The sequence below is a fragment of the Astatotilapia calliptera genome, chromosome 18 (genome assembly GCF_964374335.1).
Source record: "Astatotilapia calliptera chromosome 18, fAstCal68.1, whole genome shotgun sequence".
NCBI lineage: Eukaryota > Metazoa > Chordata > Actinopteri > Cichliformes > Cichlidae > Astatotilapia > Astatotilapia calliptera.
In genome coordinates this window covers 33,566,399-33,584,656 of record NC_137439.1, presented here as the reverse complement: position 1 = coordinate 33,584,656, position 18,258 = coordinate 33,566,399, and the positions used below count along the sequence as shown (strand labels likewise).

Genomic DNA, 18,258 nt, shown 5'->3' with positions numbered 1-18,258 from the left:
TTAATTATACCAACCAGTCTCCTACATATTTCAATATTTAGAACGAAAACAGACAAAAAGAATATATATATATATATATATATATATATATATATATATATATATATATATATATATATATATATATATAGGTCCATGTTGTAAATTTAATTAAAATTGCAATTTTATTTAGCACATTTCATTACAGTAAAGTCACTGTGCTTAACATATTAGATTGCAAAACACTACAAAACAAGTTTCACAGAAAAATAAAATACAAGTCAGCATAGACAGACACACACACACACACACACACACACACACACACACACACACACACACACACCCACACACACACACACACACACACACACACACACACACACACACACACACACACACACACACACAGTTATTAAGTGTGAGCCTGTGTAAATAAAAAGGTTTTAAGTTTGTTTGTGAATGTAGACACGGCTTTAATCAGCCTCAGGTCAGCTTGTTCCAAAGAACTCATAGATTTAATTCTGGGAACAGCTAAAAGATCGGCACCTGATGATGGAACTGAGAAAGCCAAACCAATCAAAGGATTCCAAAGTTAATTCTATGTTGAACTGGAGCCAATGAAATGATTTCAACACTGGAGTATTGTGTTCAAAATGCTGTGTACATATAAGGACTGCTGCATTCTGAGGAAGTTGAAGTCATCCTACTGATAATTTGGATAATCCTGCAAATACAGGGTGACAGCTTCATAAGACCTGCATGGAGCAATTTCTCAGTCAGTTTTGAGACGTTTTGAAGTGCTAGAAAGCTCTGGTGACCTTTTTAATAATGATCAAAACTGAGGTCACTGAGAAAGGTGATAAATATGTAATATAAATATGTCTCTGACTGAAAGTGGTCTTATGGGGATAAATAAAACTATTTCAGTTATTGTGTAAAAGTATTGTTTTGCTGTACATTAAGTATTTATGACCTTCAGCTGGCCATCTGAGATGAACATCAGCAAGGTTCACCTCCACTGCACTCGTGGTGTCACAGCTTTACAAAACTATCTTCAACTAATACACAAATTCAGTAACTACACTGTAAACACAATGAAACAAACACAGAACAACTCAGCACTACAGAACACATGTATTATTTTAGTTAATGTCTATATTAAAAAATAGGCTTCCCTGACACGCCCCACTCGATATGCTAAAACAGTGATGGAGATCTTGTTTTTAATCTTCTTCTTTTGGCTGTCTCCTTTCTTTCTCTTCTCCTCCAGTCAAATCACTCGACCTGAGATCTCCCTCTGATGTACTCATCTCTAATGCTTTCCCTCCTGGTCAATACCAATAAAATATCTTAACATCTTCAAATGTGCAACCTCCTGTTCTATCATGTCTTTTTGTTAGTGCCACTGTCTCCAAGTCATACCACATAGCAGATCTTCCTACCATACTGTAAAACGTCCCTTTCACTTTTGCTCCTATTGTTTTGTCACACATAACCCTCGACACTGAGCACAGATGAACTCCAAAAACACAGTTCAGTGCTATCACATAAATCCCTTCCCTTCATAACCTCAGGGCGATTGTTGCTTTCTTTGAAAGGAGGAAAATAGCATTCTTCTGGTGCACTCATTTAGGCTAGTGTGTCAACATGTGCAACATAAGAAACTAAGCAAACAAAATATTTTAATATGAATACATTTCTGATCAGATTGTATCATTTGCTCATTGTCATTACTATTTTCTCAAGCTTATCCTTGGGTTGTACTAACAATAATTACAACCAGAAAAATGGAAGCTTAATAGAATTATCTTATGAATGAGTGCAGCTTGTTTTGAATACATACCCCAAACTAGACCGTGGAAGTTTTAGGGTCTAGTTACATCCCTGCTGACAACAATAATGAGTGTGATTGGACATAATTGGACACTGACAGCAATTATCATTGCTGCCACCGGATGCGGACGAAGATAATGTGACAGGATCATTTCCATTTCTGAAGAATAGGCTATTATAAAGAGGACGATGAATATATTGATAGCTGGTATTGATAACTGTGTGATGAGTGATGACACTCGACACAGCCTCTTGGAAGAATTTTACAATTACAATGTAAACCAGGAAGCAAATGTTGCTTTCAAGATTGTTAGATTGTAGCCTTAAAATGTTACACGCTAAGCTAAAAATTCCACAAAAATCTATGCAGAGCAACTCACCTGGTTAAATACGGCTTATGTTAACTTGCTGCACCATTTTGTGCTAAAAATTGACATTACAAGAAAGTGCAGGCCAGCCTGACGCGGTGTAGTTTAACGTCAGTTCATAAAAGATTGTACAAAGTCTTGAACGACTTCTCACTTCTTTATATTTTGCCAGACGTTCTTGTTATTTTTTTAAATCGTCTTGAGCAGTAGTTCTCCCGTTGTTCTAAAAGTCTTTCAAAGTTCTTCTTTGAATATTGGCTTGTTTTCAGTCCAGTCCTTGTACCTGACCATTTTCGGGGAAATGTTTTTTTTGCTTGTTAAGTCAATTAATCGTGACCTATGAAGCATTCAAATATTCTGCATGCCTGAAATGTTTAGCCATGCCTGTCACAACTATATAACTTTAGTTGAATCTATAAAAAGTTACAAAGATAACAGTTTAACAAGTATAAAATAGTGATTCCCAAACTTGACAGCATGGTGTGCAGTGTGTCCTTAAAAAAATCAGAGGAAACGGGACAAGTGGAGGGTGTGAAGAAGCCACAGGGTGAAGGGTGACGCATAAAAAATGATGCACAAACTGGACTGAAGATTACAACAGGTGTTATACACTGATGAATCCAGATTTCAAATTTTTGGTTCAAATTGTCGTCAATAAGTACAAAACAGAGAAAAACAACAGTGAGTGTCTACAGCCAACAGTAAAACAGTGTCATGGTTTGGGGCTGCATTAGAGCCAGTGGTGTTGGGTATCTTTGATGGAACTATGAATGTAGCAAGTCATGGTCAGATTGTGATTCGGCATACACTACCATCTGGAAAGCGGTTGATTGATAACGGCTTAATTGTTTTAGCATGATCCCAAATACACTGCCAGTAAAAGTAAAAGCATAGCTGAAAGAAGAAGAAGACCTGTGGGCCGACCTTCAGTGAGACCTGAAGGTCACTAAAAGGAATTATACAAAACGTTCAGGCTGTGTCGCAGAATAATGGTGGTCATATCAAATACTGATTTTTGATTTTCTTTGCTTTCTATAATGCGTTCCCATGAATGCTTTGCTCATGTTTCAATAAGTCACTGCATCCAAACACTGCAAAATATAAAGAAAAGATGTTGGTTCTAGATTTTTCCACAGCGTCGTATCTCTTCAGTGCAACACATCGACACTTTGGACACAAAGTCACAGCGTTTGCTTTTTCCCTTTTTGTTTTTAATTACAATTAATTTTAGTTGGTTTTCATCAATTTAATGAAATAACACTGAAACTTTGAAAAACTGAAACTCCTTTCAAGATCGGTTACCATCAATACGCAGTTATCGTGACACCCCTAAAGCTAAAGTGAGTTATAACATTAAAAGATTGGTTTAACCAGGACATAGAATCTGTGATTTCACTCAGCTTCTCATCAAGAGTTAGCTTCCCTGTGGATTTCCACTGATTGTAAGTGCCAGCTGTAGACACACTGATTCCTACACAACCTGCATTGTTTTGCAGGCTCTTCTCGTGAAGACAAACATGGCTATTTTTCTAGTACTGAGAATGTTGCATTTGAAAAGCTGCACACTTGACAGAACAACACATACATCAAGCAAATTGAAGAGGATTAAAGCACTATGGTGTAGCACTGCAGCTGTCCAGATAGTGAGGGAGACCACAAACTGTTATGTCCGCTCACATTTACTCTGATCAAAGATCCGACTCCATTACTCAACTTCTCTTTCCCCTCATTGCTTCCTTATGTGAGGGCGGCATTTTGTGGCATGGGCCTTTCTCTTTGTAGTGTCCAGAAGGAATTTGACCAATTCAGTAAAAAACAAACTCCTATTGTTTCTGCTAGACATGACATTGACATTGGTTTGACTTCTAATGGTCACTGATGATCTTTTAAATCTGTTTGCACATTTCAACCCTTTGCTGTAAACAGTCCAGTCCCGAGTGGGCTGCTGGACAAATGATGATGCCATTAGTACATTTGACAAGCCCTACATTAATATATAATACAGATAATAAGATGTATTATTGCATGATTCCATGCATGTTGCACAACATATACAGCAATAGTGCTAAAGTTTAAAAAAATTCAACACTGTATAAAATATTCATCAGTGATAGAGTGACACGTGAAATTCTCTAAATGTTAGTAATGTTTTTAAAGTCTTTGATAAAAGTCTTAAATTATTCAAGTTTCATTTTCTTGTTACTTTAGTGTCACATGTTTTGATTTCAATGTTAGATTGGATCATGTATCCTACTCTGCTATATGTAGCATTTTTAAAGCTGAACTCTAACAGTGAATCAAATGATTGAGTAATTCAATAGAGTTGTCTGGCAGCAGTAGTAGTGAGCTGCAAAAAAACTCATCACAGTGTCTCACTGCTCTGCAGGGCATAATTCAGCCCACTGTTTGGGTTTCCTGGCCTGGATATTTCACTGTCCTCAGTAACCTTGTTAGAGGAAGTTTTTTAATAGTATCTCTGATACTGTACACTACCTGCCCAACAAGCACACAGCAGACAGAAGAGGTCAGCAGTTTGATAGATGGAGCATTTAGAATCGAGGATACAAAGTATTTCCCTTTAAAATTGCTGCATAGGGACATTTGTGTCCTTGCTAGTTTGCAGCAACAAAATAAGTTGGCTAAAATAATTATCTTGTGCTTAGTCCAACACCAGTTGCCTGTTGTTTCAAAGATGTCAGTTGAGTAATGCGAACTGCTTATATGGAGCAGCGGTGCGTGTTCTTTACGTTCTGCACAGACAAGTTTAGCCACACATTGTTAGTGCCGTCTTGTGCTGCACATTTCAGTTGTATTTAAAATTTAATGCAGATGCAGTATTTTTATGATCAATGTTTAAATCAGTTTGCCACCAGGAGTTGATCTCAAATTGTTTGTAAATATGTTTGACTGTACAAATCCACAGTATATCAGTGTTACATTGCCAGCTGCTTCTGCTTCCCTCCAAAGGCCAAAATAGCTGCAGAGTTAAAATATTGATTCAGTGCAATAATTAAGCTGAACGCGCATCGCCACATTGAAGATGCTTGTTGATTGGTCGTCCTGAAACATTGCGGTGTAATGCAAGTGAAATACCATTTTGAAGTTACCACACTAAGCTACAAATCTATCTAAGTCTTACCTCAACTACTGAGTTACATGCTTAGCCATGAAACTGGCTCAACTCCCTTTTAGATACACAAGTAAGCCTACACACACACACACACACACACACACACACACACACACACACACACACACACACACACACACACACACACACACACACACACACAGAATTGAGGAGGGTGAGGGGGTTCCCTGACCCTTCTCTGTCCTAGTATTTGACATCTGGGGAGCAGATGTGCGTCTGTGTGTGTCTGTTGCAACAGCAGATGGAAACATCAGGGCCTTGCCTTTGCTTAGTGAAATACCTCCGTCCTTCTTCCCCTCTCTGTTCTGTCCTGCTGTTTCTGGCTCTGTCTACTCTCTCTGTCTTACTAACTGTGTCTCAGCCTCTATGCACTGCTCTCTCTCTTTTAGTCTCTCCTCCTGTAATCATAGGAGTATAATCACTTGGAAAGGTTGCTTGTTGGCGTGATTGTTCAATTTGTAAATTGTGAATATTCATTTTTTTCCACCACTTTTCTCCCCTAGGTGTCTTTGACAACTGTTCCCACTCACTAAGTGAGAAGGGTTGGTCAGTAGGCATTCGCACTGTGGAAACTGCTGGCACCAGAGATGCACGCTTCTACTTCACACTTCGTACAGACCGAGCTGTGAAATCCACCACTGTCCACAGCCACCAGCGGTACCAAGCCAATGTCTGGACTCACCTGATGGCCGCTTACAATGGTCATAACATGACTTTGTATGTTGATGGAGCTAAGGTGTGTGATTGAGTTTGGTCATTTACCAGAGATACAAATCAATGGTCCATTTCATGATGTTTTCCAGGCATTTCACCCATGGCTATATATCATATTTACCAGCTCTATTACAATATCCTCTTAGGGATTGTTTTTGCTTTTTGTCAGATTATAGGGCACCCAATTAATATGCTGGCAATAGAAGTTATTGCCAATGAGAGCATCCATGGAGCAGAGTGACTATATTACATGCCAACCAAATGGAAAGCTTCTTAAAAAGCTAACTGCCACAGCACTCTAATGCTGTAACATTTGGATGACTTACTGCTTATATGTTCTTTTAAAAAAGAATAATTAGGCAATTAATCTTAAAGTATATTCAGAACATGATAAAATGAAGAAAAAAAATCCCTAATTTTTTCCCTCTTAGGTAGGAGAAAGCAGCCACCAGTCAGGGAATCTCTACAGCCCCTTCATGAAGGCCTGCAGAACCCTCTTTCTTGGAAGCAATCAGTCCGATCAGGGGCAAAGCTTTAGAGGCCACGTAGGAGGTGTGGTCTTGTGGGGCTATGCCCGCTCCCATGCGGACTTGCTCAAACGGCCACTCCAAATTGACATGAGTGAGCCGGTGCTGGCGATGTGGGCTGACTTTACTAATGTAAGTGGTCATTTCAAATTTCTACACTGTTAGTTGTTGATTTGTGTTCTTCCAATTGTCTTAATCTTCGCTAAAATTCATTTAGTACTGCTTTTCTGCCTTTTAGGTGGAACAGCTATGGACTCCATACAAAGACCATCATCCAACCATCATCACCAGTCCTGTCCCTGAGCCAGAACTTGTCTCCTCCTTCTCGCCACCACCCTGTGGCCTTACACCCTGTGACAATATAGATATCATCTCTGGATACAACGACAACTGGCAGCTCCGAACACCCAAGCGAATTCGCTACCGGATTGTCAACCTCTCCAACGATGATGGTGGAAACCCCACGGTGACCGAAGCCCAAATTCAGCTCCAGCACCAGGCTCTGACTCAGGCCTTCCGCCCTTACAACATTACTCTGGATCTGAGTGTCTACACAGTGAAAAACTCTAGCCTCCGGGAGAGATTCATCCTCAGCAACTGCCGTATTGCAAAGATTGGGAACCGCCAGTGTGACCCAGAATGTGACCATCCGAGGACGGGTCATGATGGAGGGGACTGTCTCAGGTTGGGGCCCTGTTACAGCTGGAAGAGGCAGGATGGGGTTTGTAACATGGGGTGCAACAGTATACACTACGACTATGATGATGGAGACTGCTGTGACCCAGATGTTACAGATGTGCTCAAGACCTGTTTTGATCCTGACTCTCCTGACAGGTAAGGTTGTTGAACAAATGTTATCTACTAAAATGGCTCTCTATGTAGAAAACGTACTTGTAGGAGTGAGACGTGTTGTATAAAGCTCTGTGAGTCCTCACATAGAGTAGAAAAGTACTATGAGAACAAGTCCATTTAATATAATCTAAAATGCAACCTAACCCTACTCCTGTACTGTATTTTTAACTTTAAAGGCCTTCCTTTAAGGCCCTCCCAAAAAACTAACAGAAGCTTTTTAATCTGAAATATTTTTGAACCAGGTGTTGTGTAGCCTTTACGAGAACAATGGCCATTCAATTTTAGACTGTGCAAAGCGTTAAGCAGGAATATGTAAAAGGCTACATTGTTGAGGAGACATAGCATAGAAAGTAGGAGGATTACATTTTAAGCCAGTAAAGGCAAGATATTATTCCAGAGAGAAGATTTCTATGGGCATGAATGGGCACTAGTAAGAGTACCTCTCCCTGTGAGGCAGTGAAGTGTCCCTATTTCGCATGCTGCAGTACTTCAGCAGGCCGTGCAGTCAGTAGCTCATAATATGGCATGAACAAATTGGGACTCTCACTTTCCCCAGTGGTCTTAGAGGGAGCTCTGTGAAGTAGAAATGGTGGGTTAAGTGGCCAAAGTACACACTTATTTTTGCTAAACAACACGAGCGGCAGCCCACTGCCTTTCATTTGGTCTGACAGTCGGGCTCACGCAGCGTTCTAAATAGCTCGCACGAAGTCTCCCCATGAGGTCGTCGGCCGAAGTTCTTAAAGGACTTAAAATCCAAATTTCAACCACAAGCTTCACACTGAGCCACTGGGAAACAGAACATGGGAACCAAAACTGCTTTTTAAACCATGAGATTTAGCTTCTGATGTCTTGAGCTGACAGAGTGTGACAGCTTAACACAAGGATGAATAAATGTTTTTTCAAACATTTTTTCCCCATGATATATTTCCATTTCTTTATTTATTTTTTTTTAGTGTAATGGACCTTTCTTTACCACTGTGGAAGTTAAGTAACTAAGTAGAGTTCCCTCTAAAAGCCTCTGTTGGTGTAATCATTACATTCTGCTCTCAGTGTAAAGCAGTTTTGAATACAAATGGGATATTTATGTAGTATGACAACATTCGTATGGATTACATTCAGTAGATCAGCAAAAAACACTGAAGTAATGGTCAATAAAAAGTCAGTTTTAAATATTACTGTTACAAGTCACTTTGCTATTTCTCTGGTTTTTCAGGGAGTGTCTTGCTGTAGCTACAAACTGTGGTGCTACCCACTGCTGCTAGTTCATAACCATCTCACAGACATGTGCATCTACTTTCAATGCCATTGATATTTATTTAGACTTTTTCTCTCCAACTGATTTTTCCGTGTTACATTCAATAGTAACTTCTTCCAAACCATCAACGTGTCTATTAGACCCATTCCTTGTTTTGAGCTAATTAAAGGCCAATCTTCAACCTTCCTGTTATCTCAAAAACCATTGAAACACTAGTGGTAAAGGAGCTAATTGATCATCTGCAGAGGAATGGATTGTCTGAGGGTGTCACTCAATTTTCAGAATTCGTCACAGTACAGAAACAGCATTAGTGAAGGTTACAAGTGACAATGCTTCTGTGTCCTGCTAGACTCCACTGCAGTGTTTGGTACTGTTGATCATAATATTTTATCTCAGAGTTAGAGCATGCCAGGCATTAACAGTAGAGTGCTGCAGTGATTTTAATCATATCTATCTAATAGACTCTATCTAATAAATAGGGAGTCTTGTACATGATTCACTTAGCCTGCATTATTAGAAGGCATAGCATACATTTTCATTACCATGCAGAAAACCCCAGCTTTCTGTACATACACACACACACACACACACACACTGAGCCGGGATAAGATATAAGAGGTTTCTTCCTTTTAAAAGGGAGTTTTTCCTTCCCACTGTTGCCAAGTTGTTGGTGTTTAGCTTACAATCTAAAGTTCCTTGAGGCAACTGCTGTTGTGTTTTGGCACTAATTACACTACCAGTCAAAAGTTTGGACACACCTTCTCATTTAATGGACTTGTCTTTATTTTAATACCTTCGACGTTGTTGATCCATACTGAATACATCAAATATATGAACCAAGATAAATGGAATTATGTAGCAAAGAAAAATTTGATAAATAACTCTAAGTATGTCTTATATTTTAGATTCTTGCCGCCCTTTGCTTTGTTGACAGCTCTGCAAACCCTTGGCCTTCTCTCAGTGAGCTTAATAATGTAGTCACCTGAGATGGTTGTCACTTCACAGGTGTGCCTGTCAGGCTTCATTTGTGGAATTTCTTGCCTTCAAATGGTGTTGGGACCATCAGTTGTGTTGTGCAGAAGTCAGGTTGGTACACAGCTGACAGGCTTTTTTGTCAACTGTTAGAGTTCATAATATGGCAAGAACCAATCAGCTAAGTAAAGAGTAATGGCAGTCCATCATTACGTTAAGAACTGAAGGTCAGTCAGTCCGGAAAATTGTTAAAACTTTGAACGTGTCCACAAGTGCAGACGCAAAAACCATCAAGTGCTATGACAAAACCGGCTCACATGAGGACGCCCCAGGAAAGGAAGACCAAGAGTCACCTCTGCTTAGACCAGTGGAAATCTGTGCTTTGGTCTAATGAGTCCAAATTAGAGATCTTTGGTTCCACCTCATCCCAACACCATCGAGATGGTTTGGGATGAGGTGGACCGCAGAGTAAAGGCAAAAACGCAAACAAGTGCTCAGCATCTCTGGGAACTTCCTCAAGACAAGAAAACCATTTCAGGTGACAACCTCATAAGGCTCATCGAGAGAAGACCAAGAGTGTGCAAAGCAGTAATCAAATCAAAGGGCGGCTATTTTGAAGAATTAAATATAAAACATGTTTTGAACTATTTCACACATTTTTTTTACTACATAATTACATATGTGTTCATTCATAGTTTTGATGCCTTCAGTGAAAATCTACAATGTAAAATAGTCATGAAAATAAAGTTGTGTCCAAACTTTTCACTGGTATAAAATTGAATTGAAGTGAACTCCCATTTTAGCCCCAGGGGCATTGGTCATGTGTTATTCCTGGAATCTTTAATTTCTGGCTTTTTGTTCTTTGTCCTGAAGAAGTGTCAGTAAACTAACTGGCAACGAAATCTGGGGTATAGACACCAGGGAAGTCTGAACTTTCCTTAATATAAAAACAGTGCCTGTGAGCAAGGTGATTAACCTTCAGCATTTTCAGCGGCCAATAGAAGAAGATATGTTTAACTGGACAGCTCCCAGTGGCCAAGAGATGGAGACTGTAACCGTACTGTGCAGCCAGCAGGTGTGCATATTTGCATCTGTACGAATGTGCAACATCCTGTCGCTGGAAAAGGACATAAGGTTAAATGTTAAAGTTCAGTAGAAGCAAAAAAGAAAAAAGCTGGGTTGCATGCGTGTGGTCTCATTGCTTGGCCATATGGAGGAAGCCCTTTGGGTGTGTCAAAAGTAGATGTAAATTTATGGTGTCCCGTCATGAGCTTGCTGGGATAGACTCACAGAGGCAGAGGGGAAAAAATGAGGTTGGTAGTTGTAATGGTCAAATGTTCCCTATCGCAGCCTGAGCTTTCTACCCTGCAGAGAGGAGATAGACTCTAATGAAGAACTGGACAGCAGAGACCACTCCACTCAGTTGTTTTGCACCAACACAGTTTTATTCAGAGGTCTAGTCCTTGGCCTTAGCTATATAAAAAAAAACTCTTTGAGTTATTCTAGATTTAATATGACCATATTTATACTTAAATAAATTAACTGGGCAATTACAACATGTTTGATTCTAATATATCTTTTAAAATGATGGATCTGGATTTGTTTTTTGTTTTTTTGTTTGCTTTCCTAAAGAAATCTTCTGCAGTTTAGATAATGAAAGCAAAACTCTCCAGTCATGGTATGTGTGTAATTCAGTGCATCGAGTTTACTTTTGCAGGGACTATTGCTAACATTTGTGTCTATAAGCTTCTGTCCCTCCAGTAAAAACAACATGGACAGCCAATACACAGGCGACCAGGGTGTCATAAAAACTGGTCTCAGCAGAGTAACAGTAATGTAGGTCTTTTAGAAAGGTCCTGACCTCAGCATGCTGAAAATCCTTGTGTGTGAGTGGGAGCATGTGTGTGTGCATCTGTGTACCTGGATCCCAATTCAAGCTTTCTCAGGCAGGAGAGAGAATTAATGCGAGGATGACATTTTGCTGGCATTTGCAGAACACTGAAGCATTTTTATGTTTGGGATCTGGGTTTTTGATATCCCTTCACTGCAGCCCCCCCCCCACCCCTCTCTCTCTGAGCTGTTGGCCAGGTATTCAGATTTTGGGACCCTATATGAGTGCAGCTGCTGCTGGCCAGTACAAGGCCTGAGGTTTTTGAAGCCAGCTGCTGTCACGACACAAATTTGCGGTCAAGAGCCAGTTCTAGAGCAATAGCCAGGTACGCTGGAGATTCTGGCATCGCAAAAAAGGAAAGTGAGTGCAAAAGGGGAAAAATGGAGAGAGAAAGGCAAGGATGGCGGGAGTGATGGGGTGGCGGGGGACATCATGTATATTTACGCTAAGACAAATGTCCTGGATTAGCTAACAGTCTTTGGTTAGTTAATCCTGGCCAGAGCCCTTATGTGCAAAGAGTTCCAGGCAGCTCCTCTGAAACATCCGTCACAGCCTCGTTCATGCTTAACATGCGTGTGAATTCTGTGCGTGACATGACGTTAGGTCAAGTTTAAATGTGCTTGTGTTTTATTCACTAGTAAAAGTATAAATATTTCTTAGAGCAGCAGTTCTACATGTGAATGACATTGATTCAGTGCTGTCTCTCAGCTCAGTTAAGCTAAGCTGTCACAAGCCTTATGCATTTCTCTGCTAGTCAACTTAGGCCAGAGCATGCAAACTCGCCAGTTTGCTACGTTTTTAGTTTCTGTTAGTACACCCACCAAGCTTTCAATTCTTACAGGGGAGGCTAACTGTCAAAATGGATGATTTTAGGTAGTGCTACATATAAAAGGAAGCTTTCAGTTCTAGAAACTAGAAAATAGTCGTATGCTGAAATAGTTTAGCCATAAGATGGACATAGCCGATAGTCCCAGAGTCCTATTCAGCTCTGCAGTCGTTGTCTATACACTGCTTGAAAATAACCAAACCAAAAAACACTTTTGAATCAGAGTGTAACATCAAGTATCAGAGAGCGTTGTTAATCAGTTTCAGCTGCTCTGGTGTTAATGAAATGAACAACATGTGCGCTAGTGGGGCAACAATGAAACAACCCCTAAAACAGAAATGGTTTCACAGGCGGTGGCCACTTTATTCCAGTAGAAAAATCCAATAGAGTCCTCTGGGGCATTCTGTCTCGGTCCATCTGACACAAACAGGTTCTAACTGAAACTGTCCAGGAGCTTTGTGATGCTGTGGTCCAGATCTGGGTGGAGATCCCCCAGGACACCATCCGTCATCTCTTTAGAAGCATGTCCCAGTGTTGTCAGGCATGCGGGGGCCTTGCAAACTACTGAGTACTATTTTGAGTTTCTGTAATGAAATTTCAGCAAAGTGGACTAGCCTGCCGCATCTTTTTTCATTTTGATTTTCAGGGTGTCTTTGAATAACATCATTTTCATTTTTTGTCAAACAATGTGGCATCTTTTCATACTGAAAACATTACCCAGTCCATATCCGGATAGATATCAGCAGGATTATTCAAAATGTTTCTGCTTTGACCTGGTAACCGACCGGACAGCTTTCCATATGACTGATTACAACCTGGGCTGTTTCATGCATGTGCAACACATGTGTGGAAATAGTGTCATGAATCGCTGTGCGGCAGGCAGGAGAAGGACCCAGGATGCAGACTCACAGACACAGGGATAAACTTAAAGAACACAGCTTTAATGCTGGCACGGCAGAATACAGGAAATACAGAACTAACTGGGAAAAAGTAAACTAACATTCGCAGGAAGGCACAGGAAGATCCACACAACATAAGGGACGACGTCACGCTGAACAGAGGGAGACACAGACAGAAATACACAGAGGGTTAACGAGGAAAGTGGGAACACACGGGGAACACAGGTGACACTGATAATCATAACGAGACAGGGCGGGGTGAACTGAACATGACATGTACGGGCGTGAGAGTCACAAAGTAAACAGGAAGTGCACAGAGGTTCAGACAGGAGGAGAGAGAGAGCACGGGGAAAACACAGACATAACGGGCTGGGGAAACATGAAACAACCACAAAGGGAGACGAGGGCTCATAAATACATAGAGGGCACACAGGGGGAAGAGAGAGCACGGGGAGAACTTAGACATAATGGGCAGGGGAAACATGGAATAAAACATAAGGAGAGACGAGGGCTCACAGATACACAGAGGGGCACACAGGGGGTAAAAGCCATGAAGGGAAAACACTTAGGGAACAACACAACAGGGCAACTCAGAAAACATGGCCTAAGCAAGGAACAAAATACAAAAATACAAGAAACTAAGAATACTGGGCCAACATGGCCCAGGACCATGACAAATAGTCTTATATACACTCACAGCCACACACCAGTTGTTAGCTTGGAAAATCCTCACTGTGAATGAAGTTTGCAAAAGTAAACTGTGGGGAACCACAACAAAAATGTTTGTTACAGCAAAATGAATCAGACATTAATCACCCTGCTGAATATGTATGTGTAAAATATGTAAAGAAGCTAATAGTGTCACAGTGGCTAAAGCTAAAGCTATCCAGAGCTCAGAGCCAGACACAAGCTAGCATCCTCGGTATGAGCCTCTGTTGGAGCTAAACATCAAATAAGTTCCTGGAAAATTGTTTGAAGAAGTGACACATCAGAATCAGTCAGAATACTTTAATAATCCCTTTATGTTAATTATGTGGGTTACAGTTGCTCCAAGACAATAACAGTGACAGACTAAACGAATTAAATAATACAATAAGTTTACAAAATATGAGAAATAGCTCCAATATACTTACAACTAGCTCAATTTAGATGTCAAGAATATTACAGAGGTGAAATATGTATGACTGACATTTAACCCCACCTGGGGTTAAAAATATGCTGGAAAATGATGTACGTACCTGACATTTGTTTTGCTATCTAAATGCTTTGCACCGTCTTTTGTCTGGTGAGGTAAAATATGTAAGGTGTGCACAGCAACTCTGTTCAGACTTACTGCAATTTGGTACGATATTATAAAGACATTGTGAAGTTTATGAACTTCTTGACAACTGGGATAGGCTGCACCTCCTTTGTTTGTGTACACTGTCAGTCATAGGTCTTAAAAGGAAAACTAGAATTAGCAAAAAAAGGGAAATGAGTAACTGCACGTACTTTTTTTTGACCTTAGTTAAAAGACAAAATTGTTGAAAGGCAAGCGAGGTGCACAGTAAAGTGCGCAACATGGTAAAATGTTTGCCTGCTGCTGCCGTGACATTTTCACAGTCTGTCTTCTGGTTCAAAGTAACTGACTTGTCAACAGTAATATTTTGAATGGATGCACATCTACAGCTTTACATGGTAACTGCGCTGGTGCTGACTCTGCTGTTGACTCATGCTGCGCTTGACTTAGCCGCAAATGTTGTTAATGCATAACCGGGGTTTTCATTTCAATCATGTAGAGCCATTTATTATTTGCCAGGTTGGCCGTAGTCTTCCACTGAGGCATCCTCTGAGTCTGAGAAGTTGAAGAGTCAACTCTTTAGTGATCAACTTTCTGTCACTTGTAATTGCATCGCCCTGGGGTGATGAATACTGCACGCAGCCTCAACTGAACTCTGCTTCAGTAATGTAGTGTGAGGAGGGTTTCCCTGAAGCATCTTAAATCTTAAACCCTATTTAGTCAGGCAAAGTGCCCGAGGAAACACATTCTTATTTACTGTACAACACATGCACTGAAGGAGGGATTGCATTAAGAGTACTTGCCAGATGTATGGTTCTTGGCTGCTGAGCAACTTTGGACCAGTTTGAAGTGCCTTACTTAATGGTGCATTGGCAGTGGCGTGTGAGAGGATGGGGATTACTGTTTTCTCATTTCATCCATCTAGATTTATCCCAGCTGAAAGCTGATGTCTTACAGTCACAAGCTCACCTGTCTATCCTTCAGGTTCTTGGAACAATGTAAGGAGCACTAAGCCAAACCTCAATCCTTTAATGAGCAAATATATAATGATATTTCTAATGCTTTTTAACCTTTTACTATTAATAAATGTAAACCTGCTTCTGAGCCTAATCAAAAGCATAAACTTTTTTTGACAAACTTACGAGAAGTAAAACACGAGAATTCAAATGAAGTAAATTTAGATTATGGCTCAGAATTCTTCAACAAAGTAAGCCCTACAGCTGAAATTGATCAACCACATAAAACCTGAACTCCTGGCTCAAAACATACAACATGAAACAACAATCCATTACGTTATAATAATAAAAAAAGAAAAACACTCTGAAAGCATGGCCTGTGCGTGATGAAAAAACCCCCAAAAAACAAGACTTCACAAACAAAGTTATGCATGATTCATGCACTTACCAGAATATATTCTTATAAATATGAAGTAATCTGACCTACCTCTGTGCTAGTGCATGAGTAGAAGACTCCACATGCAGTCTCAAACAGACAGATTTTATTTCCTTCCAGTTGCTCTAAAAAAACAGACCTGGATAAAAGCCTAAACTGTCTGGCATGGAGGCACTGGGCAGTCACACTGCATGACTTTCAGACCCAGCAATGGTAATAGGTGACATAGCTTTCAAGCTATGAAACCAAAGGAGAAAAATGACATGTGACCTCACAGCAGCCGAGGAAAAACAACCTTAGCGTCACACATGAAAGTGTCCTAAGGTCATTTTTGTAGGCAGAGAGAGATCTGAGAGGAATATTGATGGATTTAAGTAAAGAGATACTCTGCATCTGTCTTTAAACAGATTCTAATGAGACCAATTTGCTCACCCCAATCAGGATGTACACTCATCAACGGTTCAGGGTGCTGGTGGAGTTGGGATATTTTCATGGCATACTTTTAGCCTCTTAGTATCAGCTGAGCATTGTCTCGATTGAGGCCTACATGAGTATTGCTGCTTTACGACCACGGTCTGCACCCAGCCTATCTTTTGATGGTTCCAGCAGGATAAAATCCACATGACAAAGATGTTCTCAACAAGGTCTGTTGAACATGACAATGATATCACTGTATTCAAACAGCCTCCACAGTCACCAGATCGCAAACCAATACAGCGCCTTTGCAGCCGACAAATCTGCAGCAACTGTGCGATGTGTTGGATGTCAAATATGCATCAAAATCTCTGAGGAATGTTTCCAGCACCTTGTTAAATCTTTGTAATGAAAAACCAAGAAAGTTCTCAAGATAAATACGGACCCAAAACCATACTAGCAAGGTATAGAATTATCTGGTGAATGCTTGTCTCCTTGCTTGCAAAGATATTATGTGAAATGTACTTGTTTTCTTTCATGCTGTGAGTTGGGTGAGAAGAGATATCTACTGGAGATATGTGTTCTGAGCCTTTCTTTTACCACTTAGCTGAGCTAATGCTAATCCATCTGATTTTAATATATGATAGACTACATTTACTGTACAAGTACAAATCAACTGAGCTAAGGTTTATGTCACTCTTACACAACACCTGCTGCAACTATAGGTTGTAACTGGCACATCAGAGAGAAAAAAGTAGATGCTAATCAAGTGAAACACAAAGAGGAACATAATCAGCCAACTTAACTGAAAACAACTGTGTAAGAGCTCTTTGACTATGCCAGTCTTTAACTTCTAATAAGGAACTCTGACTGTCACTTATTCTAGTTTGAGGGTAAGCTCACACTGGAGCACACTGACTACGCATATGTCTCTAAGGATAAACAATGTTTAATTAAGGATGTTTGGTACGTTGTTGTGTATTTTTAGTTATTATTTATTTATTTTTTACTTTCTGCTGCCAATGCTAAATGTTAGAATAGCCTAGCACCACACTCAACGATACACAGCTTGTGAGACAACTCTTCCCGAATTATAAGCCAGACAAATATTTTCCTCCAAAATTTCCCCTCCTGAGGCTATCTTTTATTTCCACGTTTCTCTTCTTTTTTCTTTCTTTTTTCTTGTTCTATACAGTGTTTTGTATTAGCTTCCCTACTATAGCACACTATTACAACAACATTTAGAGAAGCAACTGCTTGTAAAATTGGTTAATTTTCTAACTTTAAGCTTTGAACTATGTAATCAGTTTTATTTTTGGGAACGCATATTATATAACATTATAACATTATAACTGCAGAATAAAACCAAACCATTCCCGAACCATTGTTTGCTTTGTGGCAGAGCTGAAAGCAGACACAGCCATCAGGAAATACCATTTCCGTGAAGGGGTGTACATGGTTTACAACAGTTCTTAGGTAGATGGCACATGTCAAAGTAACATCCATATGAATGGCAGGACCCAAAGTTCCAAAGCAAAACAATGGCCAAAGCTTTACACTGCCTCTGCTGGCTTGCATTTTTCCTTCAATGCATCATAGTACCAAGAAATCTCCAGGTATGCGATGCATACGCATCCAGATTCATCAGACCAGGCCACCCTCTTCCATTCCTCTTTGGTCCAGTCCAGCATGGGCACCCTAACTGGTCTGTAACCCTATCTGCAACAAACTATGATGCACTGGGTAATGTGAGTATCAGTAGCTCGTCTGTGGGATTGGACCACATGGACCAGCCTTCACTTCCATGACCATGTCCCTGGTTCACCACTGTTCCTTACTTGGACCACCTTTGATCAATACTGACCACTGTAGACTGGGTACACCCCACACGAGCTGCAGTTGT

The 18,258-nt window shown here is 40.3% G+C and overlaps 1 protein-coding gene across 1 annotated transcript in view; it reads left to right on the top strand.

Moving 5' to 3' along the window:
* The window catches only part of pappa2 (pappalysin 2), a 96,295-nt gene that overhangs the window by 2,862 nt on the left and 75,175 nt on the right, over positions 1 to 18,258 (top strand). Inside the window, exons 2-4 of the mRNA XM_026150132.2 lie at positions 5,838 to 6,070; positions 6,480 to 6,707; positions 6,814 to 7,409. Coding sequence (XP_026005917.2) covers positions 5,838 to 6,070; positions 6,480 to 6,707; positions 6,814 to 7,409 — 1,057 coding nt within the window. The remainder of the gene's footprint in view (positions 1 to 5,837; positions 6,071 to 6,479; positions 6,708 to 6,813; positions 7,410 to 18,258) is intronic.